A 19,652-nucleotide genomic window follows, 5' to 3' on the forward strand; every position below is an offset into this window, starting at 1 on the left:
GCCTTTTTATTGCATATTTGTAGATAGCTGCCAGCAAGACACAGTATCAGAGGATTTACAACTGTGAGGGTAGAATGCCATCTGCTGCTATACTTGCTGCTACAGCAGGATAAAACAGAAGAATCATACAAGTGCTGCCTTCTGCCTTTCTCTTAACTGTAAAATGTATACAAACATCTCATTTTGTTTTATTAAAAATTTTGTTAAAAAAACACCAAAACTGGGAGCTCAGATGCCTTTGCATACAGCTTTTGTTATAAGATCTGGTAAAATAATGTGATATGGACCACAGGATTCTATCAATGCAAATGAGAGGCTGTTGTATCAGGCCTACTAGAACAAAACAAAAAATAAAGTGTAATTTGACTGCAAACTAAGTTATACTGATAGATAATGTAATCAAACCATTAAAAAAAAAAGCACACTTTGAAAATGCATTTGCAATGAACTACAAAGTTGCTAGACTGGGGCTAGAATTTAGAAACATCCCTTGAATTGTTATGCACCATGAAAGCCTTGCAGAATTCCCACTTTCCCAGTCTGGTTAGAAGACACATGTCATAAGCAAAGGCAGTATACGGAATATGATATATTAACAGTTTGATTCATGTCCACTATCAGGGCAGGGGGAAAAACCAAACCGATAAAACGAATGAACACAAAACCGTTTTCTTAAATTCATCCTATAGTTTTCCCCCATGTCCTTTCAGTAAAATTTAATTCTTTCTGTTCGAAGTGCTCTTCAATAAATCAAATCGAAACATTAGCCAGCATTTTACTCAATAATTAACCATTTAGCCTTCCACACACAATGCAATCGCAGAAGCGGTCTTATGGTTATTCAAAACACATTGCTGAGCTGGATAAATTCGTATGTATTGAATTCTGGTGTAGCTGGCAAATATTCATGTTTTACATTTTTTTTGTACTGACAACGGTGCTCCAGGTGATTACGTATAAATAATGCACTTCGGTTCTCTGCCTGCTGCTTCACCCACACACAAACACTTCTTCCAGCTTTCTATAAGGATGGACATAAAAAGCTTAGGTATACAATCTCCTATAACAATCTGTTATAGCATACTATATATTGATAGGGCTTCTCCACACAGTTACACCTCAATCAGTCAGAATCTAAGGTGAAATCAAAACCCTCAAAATCGGATAGAAAGAAAAAATAATCCAGGAATTACAGATCAGAATAACAACTACTGTACAGCCACGTTGCCTTTGAATTGCCATCAGTAGGAGTTTTGCTAATGAAAATATGAGGAGCATGAGTACATTTTTACTGTGTACCTTCTGTTACTTAGCATTAGAGCAGTGCACCATATTTAAAAATAACAAATCAGCTTTGACAAGTGAAAGGAACACATTGCTTTCATGAAAAAGTAATTCAGTATAGTGTAAAACTTTATATTTAATATTAAGTGAGGAACCATTCAATAAAGTTGAAGTACAGTTCAAACCTGAAGGGATAAAAGAATTCTTGAGATTGGGACCGTTCACCAGAAAGCAAGGATAGAGTACTACACAAGTAAAACCAAATCTCAGTCACTGTCACAATTCTTGCTAAACATTTGCTTGGGGCTCCAACAGAATTCTTTCAGTCTTTCTCAAGATCAATTGATCTCATCTTACTGACATTCTCTTTATAACATCTATATTATGACTGTCCCCTACAGTTAAGGTGAATTAACTGCTGCTTCTTCAAAAATGCATCTTACTCTTCCCTCTTCCCTATTTAAAATGCAGAAAAGCCAAGTAATGTGAGAAATACAGTGGAATCCACATAAATGAGTAACTGTCAAAAGAACAGAACTATTAAAAGAATAAATCTTGTGTACCCAGCTGTGAAATATAACACAATATAGCAGAACCCAGCTAAATGTTTGAAATAAAAAATTGAAATGCAAAGTAACCTAAAATTGTTTAATGAACATAGCTGTTAAAATATTAACTCCTTGCATGCCAAAACTCAAAAGCATACATGGTAGGAAGCCCGCTCAGATGAACAACACATTAATAAGTTATCTATCCATCTAGCTCTCCATCTAGCCAATCAGCCACCAGCTATGCTCAAGAGCTTTTACGTGTAAGATATATTGGCAGGTCAATTTCTGCACAGGCTTTTTTATTTCAAATGTTGTGGTTTACAGCAAATATTTACCTTTGAGGTGTGCTGAAGCTGGTCTCCCACATATGTTTTACGGAACTGATCCAAGAACCACAGAATTGCCAGTTCTACTTTTTCATTACTAGACTGTGGTAACTGGGCATCCATCAAAGATATCAGCTGAAAAACTCTTAATGACAGAAAAAAACATTTTCAGGAAGAATTCTCATATTCAATGATACTGTCACAGCTAATTTCTTTAGGAACCCATCAGCCATTTTTTGTTTTTCTAAATTTCTTCTAGGATTTTGTTTTGTTTAGATGCTAATTATGCTAATTGACCACTATTAAACATAAACATCAACATAATGCTTTTCTAATTACTTTGTCACTTGAAAGTTTCTCAGATACATATGTTATACTGTGGTGAGTTTGTAAAATGTTTTTTTCTTTTTTAGAGCATCAATTCCATGATGAAAAGAAACAAAGTAATTTGAGAAGCATGGGTCTCAAACTGCAAGTGCAAGGTAAGAGCTGTTCAAGTTCCCTGGAAACTGAAACTGTTGTACTTAGAAGTAAGTTTCCATATGCAGTATATAATGCACTGTCTGCCTCACTTCTTCCTACTTCTGTCTCTTCTAAAACATCTGAACAAACATGTATTTTCTGACCTAAATCCTTACTTGGTATATAGCTCCATATTACCAGGACTGATTTCAAAGAATCAATTTCAGCCTATGTCAGCTAAGAAAATTTAATACTTTTTTTTTAAAGGAATATTCCTTTATTTAATTTTCCGTGTTCTTCTGCTATCTATTCCTTGAAATCCTAATTCCCTAGCAATTCAAAAAATTATTCTCACCTTTTGCCAATTCTGAAATATATAGTCACCGGATTAGAAGTCAGTAGCTACTTCATCTGTAAGCCTGTATATTAAAACCTCTCACTTTTAATAAAAACATAGTGGAAGACTGCTAACACCACAGAGCCCCAGGGTAGATTAGGAAGGCAAGAAACAAAGGAGAAAATGTAAAGCTTTTTATCCAATTCTAAGTTGTATGCTCTTTTTCATGTGTTAGCTAGTGGATGTAAATAACAGGATCAAATATACACGCCTTTTTTAACATACTTGTGGGTGAAAACAAGGATTAAGGAAGTGTTTGCCACATACTTTGTGTTTGCCACAAGAAATATGTGTCATTCACGATAATCCCTAGCTCACCCCTTGCCCTAAAACTTGCAGAAAGAAGACTCTAGAATGCACATTTTTAAATCTAGAGCCTTCTTTTTTATTCCAAGCTCTAGTCTAAAAATAAGTCTAAATTTTCAATGGTTGACGAGCAGTTCCTCTGCACCCGCAATAATTAATGTAAAGGAAGTAGTACAGAAAACAATAGCCATAACTCACAACTAATAAAATTAACACTTGTATACAAGTATAACGCACAAATGAAAACAGGTAGCTACATGGGCATATCTAAACACTGCTTATAGTAAGAGACATATTTGCCTTTAATCATCTTCCCTTCCTCTGAAACATAGTTTTGAAATGATAGCCTTAATGACTCCTTCACTGCTCAAGATGATGAATCAGGAAAGATCAAAGCCAGTGGAATGGTCTCAATCCACACAAAGCCAGTACAGTCCTTGAGCACACACCATCAAGAATTGGACAAAAATTGAGACATTTAAATTCAAAATATCTGCTGATACTAAACGTCATTAAAAAAAAAAAATCAAAATAAAGAATACAAAACAAGAAGTACTTACCGACAGGATAACTCTCCATCCATGGCATCATGTTCATCAGTACTAGTGTATGTTAATCGTCCTCCCACAAAAGTACCCACAAAATAGACAAGCCATGCCAGACGTCCTAACATTAAAAAGAAAGAACAGTTAATGATTATAAACCATTATGCTAGTACAATACAATTCCATAAGGTATCAGCAGTTCTATAAGGTATCAGACTGCAGAACGCTGTGAAGAGAATGGTTAGGTTTCTCCATTTACCAGATTTAAAATCTACCCAGACAAATCAACTAACAAAAAATTCTGAGTAGAACCGACAGATAAACTAGAACAGCCTATTAACCTGGACCTGCTTATAAATAAAACACAAAAGAATTAACCTAAAATACGAATTAAGCAAACTCAGCCTGGTAAGATTAGATAGACAATTAATCTAGTATCCTCACTTGCCTGCCACAAGTTACTTCAAGGCATGGAACAATTTTATCTACAGCGGGGCTGTTACATCTACTTATCATAGGAAGTAATTGCTACAATCTACTTGTTTCTTAGTTCTATTTCAAATAAAGAACTCTTTGTAATATTAAACTACTATCTGAAGTGATTTGCATGTAAGAAAATATTTATGTCATAAGTCAGACATATTCTTCAAGAAAACAGTTTGTGAACTACCACACAGTTCTGACAGTCTCTGTGGACTGTTTTCTAAAAGGGTTTGAAAGACAGACCTCATCCATTTCAAGCCATGCTGTCATGCCTTCCAATCTTCCAGATTATTTAGCTGTCAGTTTCCACTAAAGCACTTACAGGATCCACCGGCAAAGTCCTTATCAAGTAAAGTGCAATGTAAGGATCATCGTTTCTGTAAAGTTAAGGTTCCATAAATAACTCCTTGAGTTTGTGTATGTCGTGTATTTTGTACAGACTTGCAAATCCTGAAATCCCGCTTTATAAATATGGAACTCATAAGTTTACAAACACTGAACTCGGGGGAATTCTTTTGGCCCCTCTGCTGCAAAATCATTGCCATGTTGCAAAGCCTGGATTATTTTAATCTCTCTGGCACATTAAGGTGCAATATCTTTAAATTTGACCTACTGATACCTACTCAAGCCACATAGATTCCTGCTTCAGCTTTTTAAGTTGTGAATCCAGTACCTAATGGTATCCTCTCTCAGGAAGATGCAGTATTTTTCCCTAAAGTAAGATCAAAACTAAGACCTGAATAGCAAAGTAACACATAGAGCTGTTAAATCTTCAGGATACTGCTAAAGGTTTCTTCCTCAACTGAAATGCACTGAGACTATAGGACAGTAAAGCTACTTTTAGACTCCATCTTCATTTGGCAAAATACGCTTCGTAATAAACTAAAATGAACTGGTTGAAAATAACAACACAGCAAAGACAACTTGGAAGAGTTTCCATTTAAGTTAAACCAAGTTACAAACAAGGCTTCTCAATAAGTGAGATATTTACATAAACTAGAAGACGTCTTGCCCTCATTACTAGGATTTTACTAAGTGACGACAGCATAACTTACAAGAGTGAAGACAATACCCTGATGAATAAAGTGTCTTCCGAACTCATTCTGAAGTTTAACATAAAGGATAAGCTACAGATCAACAAATGAGGCCACGTTATGACTGTAAAACAATATTTTATTTTTGATATTTCTAGGTACATATCAGGACATGCACAGTATCTACCAAACGTCTTGACGTTTTATTTCACATTTGTTCCAAATCTCTGATAAACTAGTCTTCATTTACATAACATTAAACTTCACTTAATTTCCCTCATGTTTTGCATTGTTGTATTTTGAAAAACCCAGAACTGAGAGAGCACTAGATGCTCTACTTCCTAAGCTCCTTCAACCAGGAATGATTAATAGTTCTGAGATGTTCCAGTATCCTTATGGCCTGAATCTGGTGACTCTACATCATAAGTAATTCTGTTTCAGTCAGAAGTATATAATACAGTGTGTTCTATACATAAAAAAGATGCTGAGATCAAATATACACGAAAAAATGATGCAGAGTATGGAATAACATGCAGATGATTTCAACACAAGTACAGGAAAGCACTCAGGTTTATCTTAAATCTCAGTCTTATTTTTAAAAAAATACCACACGAATATGTAATACAGTCTGAGATCTGTAACAGAAAACACTTTGTGACAGGGAACAAGTGTTGACTTTTGAGACAAGACAAGATATATGAGGAAGACTTTTAAATATCTTCTCATATTATTCCTGTCCCATTCCTAATAATCTGGAAGGACAGTATCAGCTGTCCAACAACCAACATATTTCCCTGTTCCAAGACCTGCGCTTCTTCACAAACAGGACACTTCCAAAGAAAACCCCATCAGACACGCTACACGCTGCAGTACAAACAGTTGTTAATTTAGGACACTAAGAGATTGCACCATCATTAGCAAAACACCAAGGAGCTGAAAAGTCTTAGAGAACAAACATCGCTCAAATGAATTTAGCGTTAACAGCCACTAAAGAATGGCCGTTTGAAGATGGTATCAAAAAGCAACTGTGAAGTGGTGCTAGCTGGTTCAAAGAGCAGAGCCACCACTTTGGCCAACAGTCTTTTTTAAAATAAAAACCTGTCTTCCTTTTTACAAATCGCAGTAGCTCATTTTTAAGTACATAGTTATTTTTCTGATGATAGCCCTCTTCTCTTAGCACAATACCGATTAATAGGTATGACTTCCTTCCCTCTTTTATACCTTCACTCTTTAAAATTTTCAGTGCATTTGCTTTTGCAATTACTGAGGCAGACAACATCTTTTCTTTCAGAAAATAATTATTGCTGTAATAATCTGTAATTATGGTTTATAACAGCAATAATCCCAAAGAAATCAGTCATTACCATAGATCACAAGTAATCATTAACTACTGTTAATGACCCATTTCTTGGGGATTATTGTTTTAGTAAACCATGACCGCATCACTATTGATACAGAGAGCAAGACAGTATAATAAAATGAGATCTTAATATTACATTAACTTCTTTTGTAACATTAAAAGCCATTAAACATCTAAATTTAACTATGTATATCTAGGGGATATAACAGTTATTGTTCAATATGAGCACAAATGTTTCGTTTGCAGAAAAGAAACACAATATTTAAACTGCATCAAATGTTTTCTAACACATAATGGCAATCCCCAGAGCACTGACACTGAAAGACTCCAGCTGATTGTTTCCCTTTGGCCCTCCATGACTGGGGAAAGGAGTATAAATTCAGACTGCAGCTGGTCAATGAAATCAGGTCATTAATGAAAGTTCTCCCAAATAAAAGTTGATAGGTGCATGGAAGAAAGTGGAATTAATAAAAAAGTAAGAGGTCTTATATAAATCAGTGAAAAAATGGCTCCTACGCAGAAGAAAATCAGCATATTCAAACTCAAAAGAACAGCAAAATAAATCACAAACATTTAATAGCATGCAAAGAAACAGCTGTATTATGCAGTAACCTGTCTCACCTTTTCAAAACAACACCATTTATCCATGTAAAGATGCAACAGCCATAAGATAACTACATTAGGAAAGAGCCAGTAATTATAAAGACAATTTAAGTGAGACACAGAGAGGACTGAAATAGGTATATGAAAAAAAATATATAAAGAGTACTTATTATTTTTACAACTTACAGTACAATAAATAACTTGAGTTTCTTGAAAATTAGGTAATTCATCTTAACAGAGCTGTATAAAATAAACTAAGGTTTTTAATGTTACATTAATTTTTACAGACAGATAAATGCAAAAAGAATGAAATTTAACATCTTCATTTTCAAAAAATGTTCATCAAGTTGCAGCTGGCTCCCGTGAGGGCACCTGAGGCACTAAAATGTTGATTTTCAGAAATTAAAAGTTTTTACAGTTCTCATGCCTATATTCTAAAGATGTAAAAAGATGGTAAACACATTAACTGCCGATGTATCCCATTTAATACAAAGACAACTAGTGAAAATGTGGTGCAAGGTGACTTGGATCATTAATTCCTAGTTTGAGAAAAGGTCTAGTTATATTTGCCATAAGATCACCACTCTTTTTCATATGCAAGTATATGGTTATTGGCACATAAAACACAGTCTAAAAATTAAATTAAATACTGACCTTCCTGAACTGTGATTTCTAATGGATTCCTACTAGAAGCGTGCAATAGTTTTTGGTAGTTTTGTGCATTTTGGTCAAACAACTGTACAAGAAGTGTACAGGTCTTTTCGTATTCACACCTGCTAACTGTGCACAGTTGCTCCAGCTGTTGGAAAACTGTAGCTGTATCATCCAGTGGATCTTCTAATCCATCTCTGGAATAGAGATAAAAAAGTAACCACTTAGCCACTATTGCTTAAAAGCTGTTTTCCCATCCAGATCTTGTACCACTGTCACTGAACTGCTGAACTATAAAAGCCTTAGCAGCAGTGAATACAGACAGACATAAGATCTCATTTTATTTACATACATACCCATACACATCCACACAAACACAGAACAGTATTCTACTTGTGCCCTCCTCTTAACACATATTTTAAAAAGCAAAGCAGAGAGGACATGAGGTTGACAGTATGAACACAGAAAGGTAAATCCTGAAGAACTAAGGTCCACTGTGCCTGAATAGAATATTAACAAGCAGCATCTTTCTCAGATGATGATGGGAGGAAAGAATGGAATACTTAACAGAAATGGATTTTGCATATTCATCAAATTAAGCACAAGACCATGATACCAAAGCCAACAAGCAAGCTTCAGTAAAATTCCATGCAACTGCTTTATAAATCTTTACTTTATCCTGCTGCAAACAAGCTGTGGCCCTATGGAATGCCTAACAAAGAGACCAATGGCTCTTGCCATAAAGTGTAACTACACTCATTACACAAAACACAACAGGAAAGGTTTATTCATCAGAAGGTTGCCCTGTTGTTGCACAGGTAACAAACAATCTACAGATAAAGATAACATCCAAAAAGCTAACAAAGCTAACAGTGCTAACATCCAAACTTTGAAAGACATACAGCAGGTGAAAATCCTAAATGTTCAAGATGGGCTGAAACAGACAACTTCTCAGGTATTTGCAAATATTTGAAATAAAAGTTCTCCTTCTAGTTTGTAGAAAAGCATCCTCTTGTAGACCCTTTGTAGAAGAATCATTAGTTCCTCACTCACCCTTCCTCAAAAGAGAGAATAGCTATTCAAACCCCCCAAAAGGGCAAAAGTGACTTTTCTTCCATTGTTCCAAGCTACTTCTTTCTCTGTCTGAAGGACCAGCTGGAGGCTCCTGAATGGAGGGTGATGTTATCGACTATACTGGTTTGTAAGAAAAATGGTCATTGCAGAAAACAGGATTTGTTTGCAAAGATATCGATTAATCTCCCTGGAGCAAACGGACAAAGTCTTATGAAATCAGCTCCCAGACATCCCGTGTTTCTCAAGAATGGTCTGGATGTTTGATATTAAACTCAACATTTGACATTGCTGTCTACAGAAATGCCACAACTGAGGATCTTCACCACGTAAGAGAATAAGACAATACAACAGTGGTATACAAATCACTTAGAGCTAGGAACGGATACATGCCAAAAGCATTACCAAGACTGTCTTAAGAATTATACAAACTGGTAGAAGAGAAGATCGGTACTTTCCTCATCTTTTCCCTTTTGGCTTTTTTCACAGATTAGAAAGCTTACTCCTCCACAACGCAACAAAGACATCTAGAAGAATCTCTAACCAGTGCCAAACAAAGAAACTGAATTTTCAGTGCTGACGGTGATGCTGATGAAGGCAACAGCACATTTCAATGGAGCTGGTCATGCCAGATGGTTTGACCCAAGAAGCTCAGCCCTACTGAGTGCTTCAAGTCTGGAAGCTGATATGGAACGTACCACTCTGTAGAGAAGAAAGCTGAGACATGAAGGTTCAACCCTGAGATTTCATTACCGAAAAGCTGAACACAGAAGATAACTTAAAAATGACAGAAGTGTAGGCTGGTTGAGAGAAGGCCCAGGAAAACTGACTGCACCTGCAATCAGCTGCTTGTCCTTCCCTGTCCTAGCACTGGAACACTGGAAGCTCCCCTAGGTACTACTCATTCTTGTTCCTGAGACAATGATAGAGAAGCTCACGATTTTGAACCATTAGGAAGCCAGCCTTTAACATACCTATGGTGATAACATAAGGCAAATAACACCAACTACAGCTTAGTCACTAAACAGTAAAATGACAGATTATGTGATTTGCAGGCATGAGATTTTGGCTAAGCTGAGACAAAAGGACAACAATGGTGAAACTGAACGCAATTCCTCGCACAAACTGAACAAATGACATCATCTCAGTATGTAAAATTGAAAAGCAGATGTGGCTTGTTCTATAGTCCCATAGTCTGACAGGAGATCCTACCAGGAGCAATTTGTAAAAGCCCTTGGAGAAAATTAAATCCTTTCAGCAATCTAAACACTTTTTTCTTATTTGCTATATTATAGTGTGGACTATAAGGTCATTTACTTAAACTATTAAAAAGAAGATTTGAACTAAGAAATTTTAAATTGGCCAATTTCAATCTTGCCACTCTCTAGCTTGTTCTATTCAGTCTCACCCTTTCTTGTGCGTGGGGTTCATTCTGCCTTCCCCCATTACTCTACCCTCCATGGCCCTAGAACGTGATGCATCAAGAAAACATGTCACAGCTGAACAATATAGTCAATTTAGATAGTCTTGAAAAAAAAAAAGGGAGGGGGAAATATGCTTTTTTAAAAACACAAAGGCCCATGAGAGGAAAAACAATTAGAATTTACATTTGATTTTGGCCTGGATTTAATAAGCAAAAGGAGTAAAATTATATCAGCCAATTAAGTAATCTAAAGAAATCGCCATGGTAATCAGAACCAGGGTACTTAGATTTTAAACATAACCAAAATATAATATGCCAACAAATCAGAAAATTAAACATTCCATATTACAGTTTTAAAGTTGCAATTACAAGTTTACCTTATAACTACAGGAACACATTCCAGTCTAGAAGTAATATAAGCTTTTGTTATCTCAGGTGCATATGTATCTAAGAGGTGGGGTTCTGCCGTTTTCACAAAAGGTACAGATGCTACCATTCTTTGCCACAGAGTTAGCAAATAATGAACACTATTTGGAGCAAACTCCCAGTGCTATAAGAAAACAAAACATACTTCTGTTAAAGCATCCCAGTGTGAAATTCTAGTTGCGAAACACGATGCTTTTATCTTAGTCTTATTCATTCACATAACTACCGAAGGACCCAGTCAGAACTGAGACATACTATGGCACACATTATAGAGTAGATCCAGAATTACTTGTAGGCGCTCTCGCCTCCTTCATGTGAAATCCACAACTCGAAACTCAGAGCTAGGCCTAGATTCTTACACAGTGCATGGTGAGATTTAAGTGCTATAAAAGGGCCATTCAAAAATCCTAAATGTTGAGTGGGAAACTGTCTAGAGCCACCTGACAGGAACCGTAAAGAACAGAAACACGTCTCAACTTCCTTTTCTCTTCCAAGCTTACGCAGCTGCCATTGGTGACTCAGGAGTTCAAAGGTCAAAATCTTCTCCTAAAGGTCACTATCTTCAGCTGTTATTCTGAAGACCAGAGAAAGACTCTGGAGGAAGTGCTAAAATAACAATCGTAGTATTACTCAAAGAGTGTGCACGCCTTTATCTTGGTGTGTTTCAAAAATAAATCTGTAAAATTTTTAACAGTGAGAATCTTGATCCTGTGCTATGTGTCCATCTCGTACAGATGTGGGTCCCTCAAAAATTTAGACATTATTCCATGTAGCTTCTGAATCCAGCTCAGATGGGAACTTCGCACTCAGCAGCTCAGCATATAGGCAACTGTGTGTGTACATATATATATATGCACAAAAGCAGAACTCAAGAACCTAGTCAGCGTAGGCACTTCAAAGTTTACATAGGAGCATAGGTTTAAGTATTTTAGGGTTGGATAAAGGGTTTAGTTTGTTGGATTTTTTCTTTTGAGGCTGAGAACTAAGATGGATGTTAACCCTCCAGCCTATCTCCTACTTCAGTTATCATTTTCTTCTTTAAATCTGCTCCCATTACAAAACTTCATAGGAAGAGTGGGAACCAGTTCTAGAAAATTTACAAATCTGAGTTACATCACTGACAAAATATATTTTTATGTAAAGACAAGCCTCACCACCTCCTCAAAAAACACCAAGAACCAGAACCAGTCCTTTGTCATTCAAGAGTTGAAGAAAAGAGAACAGATCTGTATATATTCTTACCTGTAGGCTAGTAATAGTAAAATTTGCTATAAGTTGGATGACTTCTGCATAATCTTTCACCATTACTAGCTCTCCTAGTTGATAGTTTGTCTTTAGCCGAGCCAAAAAGCGACAGAATTCATGGTAATTACCAGGATCGGATAAACCCTAAATTTGAAGAAGCAAATTTTTAAAAGTTAACAGCTTAATCTAACAGAAATTTTATGAGCACTACTGCTAATTCAGTGACAATTTTATTTGCATAGGGGTTTTGCTTTGTTTTGAATAGAAAATCAAAGCAAACAGATGTCTGGCTGAAAGTGGTTTTGATAGATCCAGTAGATTAATGAAGACTATAACTGGAAAAACAAATCCACAGCTGTTTTAGCATTTCAAATAAATAAAATAAAAAATAAAGAGATACCTGTGGATTTTCAAGTATTTGTTTCACTCCTTTGATTAGATTACCAAGATATTTGGCACGTTCTGGATTGCTGAATAAAGATCTCCTTGTAGAAGCAAACTGAACTAAACAAGAAAGTGCCTGAAGAATAAAAAAAATACTGTAAGACTAAAAAAAACATTAAACTTTCAGAATAAATATCTCGTAATGTTTGGAGTAATCCAACCTACTGCTGTCTGTAGTACATTCTGTGGCGGAAGATTATTTTTGCAGCAATGTCTATACGATCATTGAACAAAAATATGGCTCATTTTTAAAATTCCCTTTTACAACAGCTTCTGACTTCATCAAAATAATTGGGTGGATGTTTTCTATGTGGCTGAGTAGTGCTGAATTGGGGGAGGAAGGATTTGAATGCTTTCAGATTCAGAAATGAAAACTGAGGCTGAAGTTCAAAGAAGAGACATTGTGACTGGGCACTGAGTCAGGGGACTCATAACATGCTAATGCACAGAATAAAACAGGGTCTTTTGGATAAAGCATAGATGTAAAAAGACTATTTTCCGTAATTACTTGAGTGTAAATCACTATGTGTCACTTACTAACTGAGACAGCATTGGTGGAAGGGAATGATACAAATCAAAAAACAGGTCCAAGGTCTCTGGCTCCAGGAAGACTACGGAAAAAGATAAGTTGGTTTTATCACTCTCTACAAGCAATAATTAAGTATCTTTATTTTAATAGAATCATCTTCTTTTTAACAAAAACAATAAGAGTGAGATATCACTGCAGTTGAGAATAAACTATGAACAGATGCATTAATTAGTTCATTGTACAATATTAAACAAAGCACTATTCTCTTTTTATCACATTTAATCTATCCTATAGCTTATAAAGAATACTTCCCTTAAACTGTAGACAATGCAATACTTTGTCAGTTGCTTACAGAACGCTGTTCTGTAATAGATGTAGGTAAACTGATTTCTTCAGGTTACTACAGTAGTACACTAAGACAAGACAGGTTCCAGATACTAAGAATTAGTTTAGTCTGTATTTAAACAAAGGCAAGTTTTTAACAAAAGTTCCACAGACTATCCTGAAGTCTACAGACTGATAAACAGAAAAAAAATACTTTAAACACTGAGTTACCAATTCACTGTGGAATCACATCAAATGAACTATAACATTACCCTATTTTATGAAGAGGTAATAACAGGGTAGAAAAAGTTCACCAATAATTCATAATTAAGTAATCCCACAAATTAAGTAACATTTCAAAGTTGTTCCATTTATAAGCATTACTTTATATGAAGACTTGTGTAAAATAAAGCATCACATAACAAAGGTTAATTTCCTTAGAGACTCTCTGTGTTTAATGACTAAAGGGAGATCCCCCTGTAGACAATTTAAAGTATCTAAACTAAAATCTTGGGAAAACCTATCTCCTCCTCCTTCCTAGGGGGTCTTGGATAATTACTGTCATTTGCCCAAATTCAGCCTTTTGTCAGTATTCCCCTGCTTGCCATGTATTATTGCTCTTCATCCCTCACACTGTGATTAGAGACTGCTGTACATTAATGGAGAAGGAATGGAGTTATACATGGAAACTGATGAAGAATAGCATAATTGAAATAAGGAGGAATATCAAACACTACAGAGTGTCATGCTATACAGGTAAGCCAGATTTAAACCTCCCGTCTTGGGTACGGGAAACTGTGTAGCTGCTTTAGGTATATGTAACAGACTTCCAATCAGGCTCATTTATTTTGCCAAGAAGCAGGATACATGAGCCTACAAGGAGCTCCATGCTGCTAGTGCTAAACTGCGTCCATTACCCAAGGTAATTTCATTAAAGCTAGCTTGGACATTGTATCGGCTTTGCGTGGCAAGGTTTTGGTAGCGGGGGGGCTACAGGGGTGGCTTCTGTGAGAAGCTGCTAGAAGCTTCCCCCATGTCTGATACAGACCATACCAGCAGCTCCAAGACGGACCGCCACTGGCCAAGGCCGAGCCCATCAGCGATGGTGGTAGTGCCTCTGGGATAACAGATTTAAGAAGGGGAAAAAAGTTACAGGGGCAGTAGCAGTTGCAGCCAGAGAGAGGAGTGAGAATATGTGAGAGGAACAACTCTGCAGACAGCAAGGTCAGTGAAGAAGGAGGGGAGGAGGTGCTCCAGATGCCAGAGCAGAGATTCCCCTGCAGCCCGTGGTGATGAAGACCATGGTGAGGCAGGCTGTCCCCCTGCAGCCCATGGAGGTCCACGGTGGAGCAGATCTCCACCTGCAGCCCGTGGAGGAACCCACGCCGGAGCAGGGGGAGAGTGTGAGGAATCCTCCTCCCGAGGAGGAAGGAGCGGCAGAAACAACGTGTGATGAACTGACCACAACCCCCATTCCCGTCCCCCTGCGCCGCTTGGGGGGGGAGGAGGTAGAGAAAATCAGGAGTGAAGTCAAGCCTGGGAAGAGGGGAGGGGTGAGGGTAAGGAGTTTTTAAGATTTGGTTTTATTTCTTATTATCCTACTCTGATTTGATTGGTAATAAATTAAACTAATTTTCTCAAGTCGAGTCTGTTTTGCCCGTGACGGTAACTGCTGAGTGATCTCCCTGTCCTTATCTCGACCCATGAGCCTTTCGTTATATTTTCTCACCCCTGTCCAGCTGAGGAGGGGAGTGACAGAGCGGCTTTGGTGGGTACCTGGTGTCCAGCCAGGGTCAACCCACCACAGACATATTTATACTAGACTGCCATCTGCACTGTGTAAGCCCAGGAAGACAAACCTCTAGAGTCTTAAGAACCAAGATGCAACCCTTCTGCTGCCTTCATTAACAAGCTCACATACTAGAGCAAACAAGCACACTTAAAAAAATATTTCACACAGTTTTCTCATCAGGAAGAAGACAAGAGAAAACAGACATACTACAAATGCTGTACCTCTTCAAGGTGTTCATATGCCAGGAATGAGAATAGTATTCAGTGTCTAATTAGAATAATTTGATTTACTGTGAATATCTATGTTATAGACTATATTTATTATTTCTGTCTGTAAAAATAACAATAGGAAAGGTGTGGGAGAAATAGCAGAAGAGGTTTACCAATAACTCACCAGCAAAAAACTCCACTCCACATTAAAAATGATTTTACATTTGCAAGTATCATGACAAAAGAAGTTACACAATCCAATAGGTATAGACTTCAGACTAATAACTATGATCCTTTCTTACTTGTTCTCCAGTTTGTTGGAATCTGCACCGTGCATAGGTCATCTGCAGATTCATCAGCTGAATTTCCAATGAAATCAAAACTAAGACAGTTTAGGACAAGCTTCAAAAGTTGCATTGCTAGACTTTGTTGCCGTTGGTCCTGAAGGGTTAAAGGTTTTGCCAAGAGCTAAGGAGAAAAGAAATCTTGTTAGGTCACCTGCACAGAACATGCTTTAAAAACTATTTTGAAAAGGAAAATGTTTGGATATAAAACTGCAAAGTTCAGAGCGAGAGAACACATACTAAGAGAAAAATAAATGCTTCAACAATAAAAGGTATAGTCTTTCCTTAAAGGCAAGGGGAAAATCATTATTACCACCTGAGAGACATCTTCCATGTCAAGCTAAAGATCCCAGACTTACAAATAATTTTTAAAAGCCTGGTGAAATAATTCTTTTGCATAAAATACTTATAGGTAGAACTCAGCATATCACTGATACTGTTTGTTAAAACAGTGCTAATGTCCACTGCAAAAATTAAACTGTAAGGTTTGATGTTTTTCTCTTTCAGTTACTTTTGGAGTATACATCATATGGGTAAAAAATATCTCAACAACTGGTTATTCTTCAGTTTGATGTCCAGGCTGCTAAACGGTATGAGTTTCACAGTATGCATACTCAAAGACTGTTCCTTTGGTAAGTCTAGAAAAACCTGGCATTAAAAAACAATGAAATGAACAGTCTGTAATCTGAATGTAGCTATTTACAACACCTGTATAAATACAGCTGTCAGCATCTCTACTGCTTTATAACCCCTGTAGCATCAGAATAAAAACGTACTTTGTAAGCAAAACAAGCTGTTGGGATTTGGAAGTCTATACTCAACATACTGTAAGAACACATTTTATCCATCCCCTTCTGTAATTATAATAATCTAAATAACATTTTATCTTAAAGAAATTACTACCTCAAGATTACACACACAATCTAAAGGCACTGAAAACAAACCCCAAATTCCTTAGTCACTGATGCAGTTCGTAAACATTAAAAAGAAAACTGACGTAATTTTGTCTAGAAAAACAAGAAAATAAGTGCAAATGCAACAACTTTATCTAGTTCATCTGCTCCTTATTTACATTCAAAGTCACATCTCTCAAGTTTATTAACAGAAGTTTTTAAATTCAGATGATAGGAACTAAAATCAACTGTGTATCACCAGATGCCTCATTAACTTGACAATAACTGTTGCACCACAGTAGAACTGACACTAAATTATGAATTTGGCTTTGAAATAAACATTGAATTTCTGTATGTCTTGTATAAACATAACCTGTTTTGCCACCAATCCTCTCTGTAACTTTTAAACTCTTGGAATTATTTTAGTGATTCCACATTTGTTAGTTGAGTGTATTTTTCAGTGTATTATAGACATTGAAATATTTCTAAAACCAGCATCCTATACTAAAGTTGGCATTATGAAGATACTAATTATAATTTTCTTATATTTCTGTCTGGAAATCTGTGTGATGTCACTCAGACAAACCTTTCAACATATGAGAGACTAAAAAAGTACCCGTAGACCAGCTGAACTTGAGGAAAGCTAGGAAGTGGCTGCCGCAGGATACAGGTTCTCACACATACGTTTACTGTTTTGATGTGTAATGAGGTTTACTGTATCTAAGAAGACTCTTCCAAAAATATCCAATTCTTCTTTTAAATTATATATGATTTCTCCATTAATATGCAATTCCAACACTGATTTAAAACATTCTGTGTACATTAGCAGAGCATTCCCTCTTCAGAGGTGAGGGTTTACACATTATTTAATTGCTTTATATATTAAAAAAATATACTGCCTGTCACCTCAGCACTGGTAGCTGACCACATGTGCCCTTTAAACTTACTGCAAATGGGAGGTAAAACATGCTAGTTAGACTAAAAACATACTCTGAAAGAAATTTAAGCTAACACAGTTTATCTCGTTTTTTACAAGCAGTACCTCCATCACATATCTCAACCCTGAGAATTATACCTTTAGCCAAAAAGTAATCGCTACCATTATCTACTGACCCACTGTGATGGCATCTGTGTTTAAATTCTTAGCTTAAATGCCTGTGTCCAAATTTCAACACCTAATTCATTTGGTTTTCAGAAAAACTGAATAAACCAGCACTCCCAAATAAATCAAAGAATAGAAATCAGGCAACATTTAAAAAATAAGCTGCTCTCAAAAGCAAAGAGTTGCTTGAGCTTAAGAGAAGTAGAATGGTACCTCATGGTGCCACTTCCACTGCTATGGAAGGTCTTGATCAGCACAACATGGAAAGTGCAAATTCCAGCTTTGATCTCAGTTCAACCGACCTGGTCCAGAGAGACCTAGCTTACAGCACGCTGTTCTTCACCACCTCCTGTCAAGGCTCTTGAGAGGCTGCAGACTGAATTACCCCAAAATGTTACAGAGAGGATAAGGGAACTAGTGAAGGAGAAAAACACCTTGGCCAGATTTGACTGCACTGCCATACCACAACACAGAGAATTTGTCTTTCTTCTTGGTCGCTCCTAGTTTAATAAATAATTCTTTTAGCAAATACTGAGATGGTAGGCCCAGCAAAACTGAGATACAATTAAGAGAAAAACATCAACAAAGATGATAAGCTCAGAATTTAGTTCATCCTTTACGGCAAGACATAGAGAGAGATGGCACGGAGAGAAAGATTGAGAGACAGCAAGAGAGACAGGGAGGGAGGAAGATTGGACTTATTGTCTTTGAACGTTTTTTGGTCGCTAGAGCTTCACTGGGTGTCATGTAATGCAGTTAAGTACAGAATTCATCAACTCAAAATATTAAGGACTCAAACTGGGACAATTATGATGTTAACAATTTAGGTTCAATTACAAAGAGGCTCACCTCCTTCAAAAGAGAGCATGCAAGCATCAGGATGTCCTTTAGAGAGGTGTCACGGAATGAGGTAGCTATTTTACGATGTTTTGCTGAAGGTCTTGAATAATCAACCTAAGAAAAGTTAGGACAGAATAAAAAATGCTCCCTTCTTTGATAAAACTAGATGATAGGTATATCTGGCAGATTAATTATTTGACACTAGAAATGAAAATTATGGTCCAGTACTAAATCTAGATCTTGACAGCTTCCTGAAGCACCTCCTTTTTTCCCTTCAAGGTTGTGTCTCTTTCTGGATGGAAAGGTCTGAGGCACTTCCTCAGGTTAAGATGTAGGCAAAAGAAAATCATTAGCAGAAATACAATTGAAAAAGTTGATCATTCACTTTGCTTTACTAGTTCTAGTGACTGTGATGAAGAAACTTTACCCTGTATCAGATATGGTATGTATCTGGTACAGGTAGAAAGTCCCTGCACTAAGAACTTCTTGTCTCTCTCTATATTTTGGTGGGGGGAAGAAGGTGTGTTAATCCCTTCATGTCTAAGAAATGTTTCTCCAATCATTTTTATGAAGGGCAGAAACATTCAACACACTGCTTTATCAGCAATACATACCTCCCTTGCAGAAGGAAAAAAAAACCAAACATGCTTACTAGATTCATTTCCTGAGTCAGTTCTGAGAGAATCATTACTCCTATTATATAATGGTCCACAGTGCCCTACAGGAAAAAAACAGATAGGATTGCACAAACATCACAGCTTGTAGTTAGTATTTTCCAACATTTCTAGAATCAGATTGTATTTAGTATTTTCCAACGTGTCTAGAATCAAGAGGAATTTTTAGGCTGAGAGATCCTAACCTGCTTAGAAGGCTTTCATGCCAAATTCTACCAACATTAATAGAACTAGACCTTCAAACTCCCTAACTAGCTCTGAAAAAAAACCTCATCATAAATTTCAAGAATGGTGTGATAACAAAAACCCGTGTGAAAACAGACTCTAAGTAACT

At 36.6% G+C, this 19,652-nt stretch overlaps 1 protein-coding gene across 1 annotated transcript in view; it reads right to left on the minus strand.

The window, feature by feature from the left end:
* Positions 1-19,652, minus strand: part of RANBP17 (RAN binding protein 17) — a 164,821-nt gene that overhangs the window by 135,274 nt on the left and 9,895 nt on the right. Inside the window, exons 5-14 of the mRNA XM_050905413.1 lie at positions 19,297-19,362; positions 18,654-18,758; positions 15,768-15,933; positions 13,149-13,222; positions 12,568-12,687; positions 12,165-12,311; positions 10,874-11,046; positions 8,006-8,199; positions 3,887-3,992; positions 2,171-2,306 (exon numbers count right to left, since the gene is read on the minus strand). Coding sequence (XP_050761370.1) covers positions 2,171-2,306; positions 3,887-3,992; positions 8,006-8,199; positions 10,874-11,046; positions 12,165-12,311; positions 12,568-12,687; positions 13,149-13,222; positions 15,768-15,933; positions 18,654-18,758; positions 19,297-19,362 — 1,287 coding nt within the window. The remainder of the gene's footprint in view (positions 1-2,170; positions 2,307-3,886; positions 3,993-8,005; positions 8,200-10,873; positions 11,047-12,164; positions 12,312-12,567; positions 12,688-13,148; positions 13,223-15,767; positions 15,934-18,653; positions 18,759-19,296; positions 19,363-19,652) is intronic.

The sequence above is a fragment of the Gymnogyps californianus genome, chromosome 14 (assembly GCF_018139145.2).
Source record: "Gymnogyps californianus isolate 813 chromosome 14, ASM1813914v2, whole genome shotgun sequence".
NCBI classification, from domain to species: domain Eukaryota; kingdom Metazoa; phylum Chordata; class Aves; order Accipitriformes; family Cathartidae; genus Gymnogyps; species Gymnogyps californianus.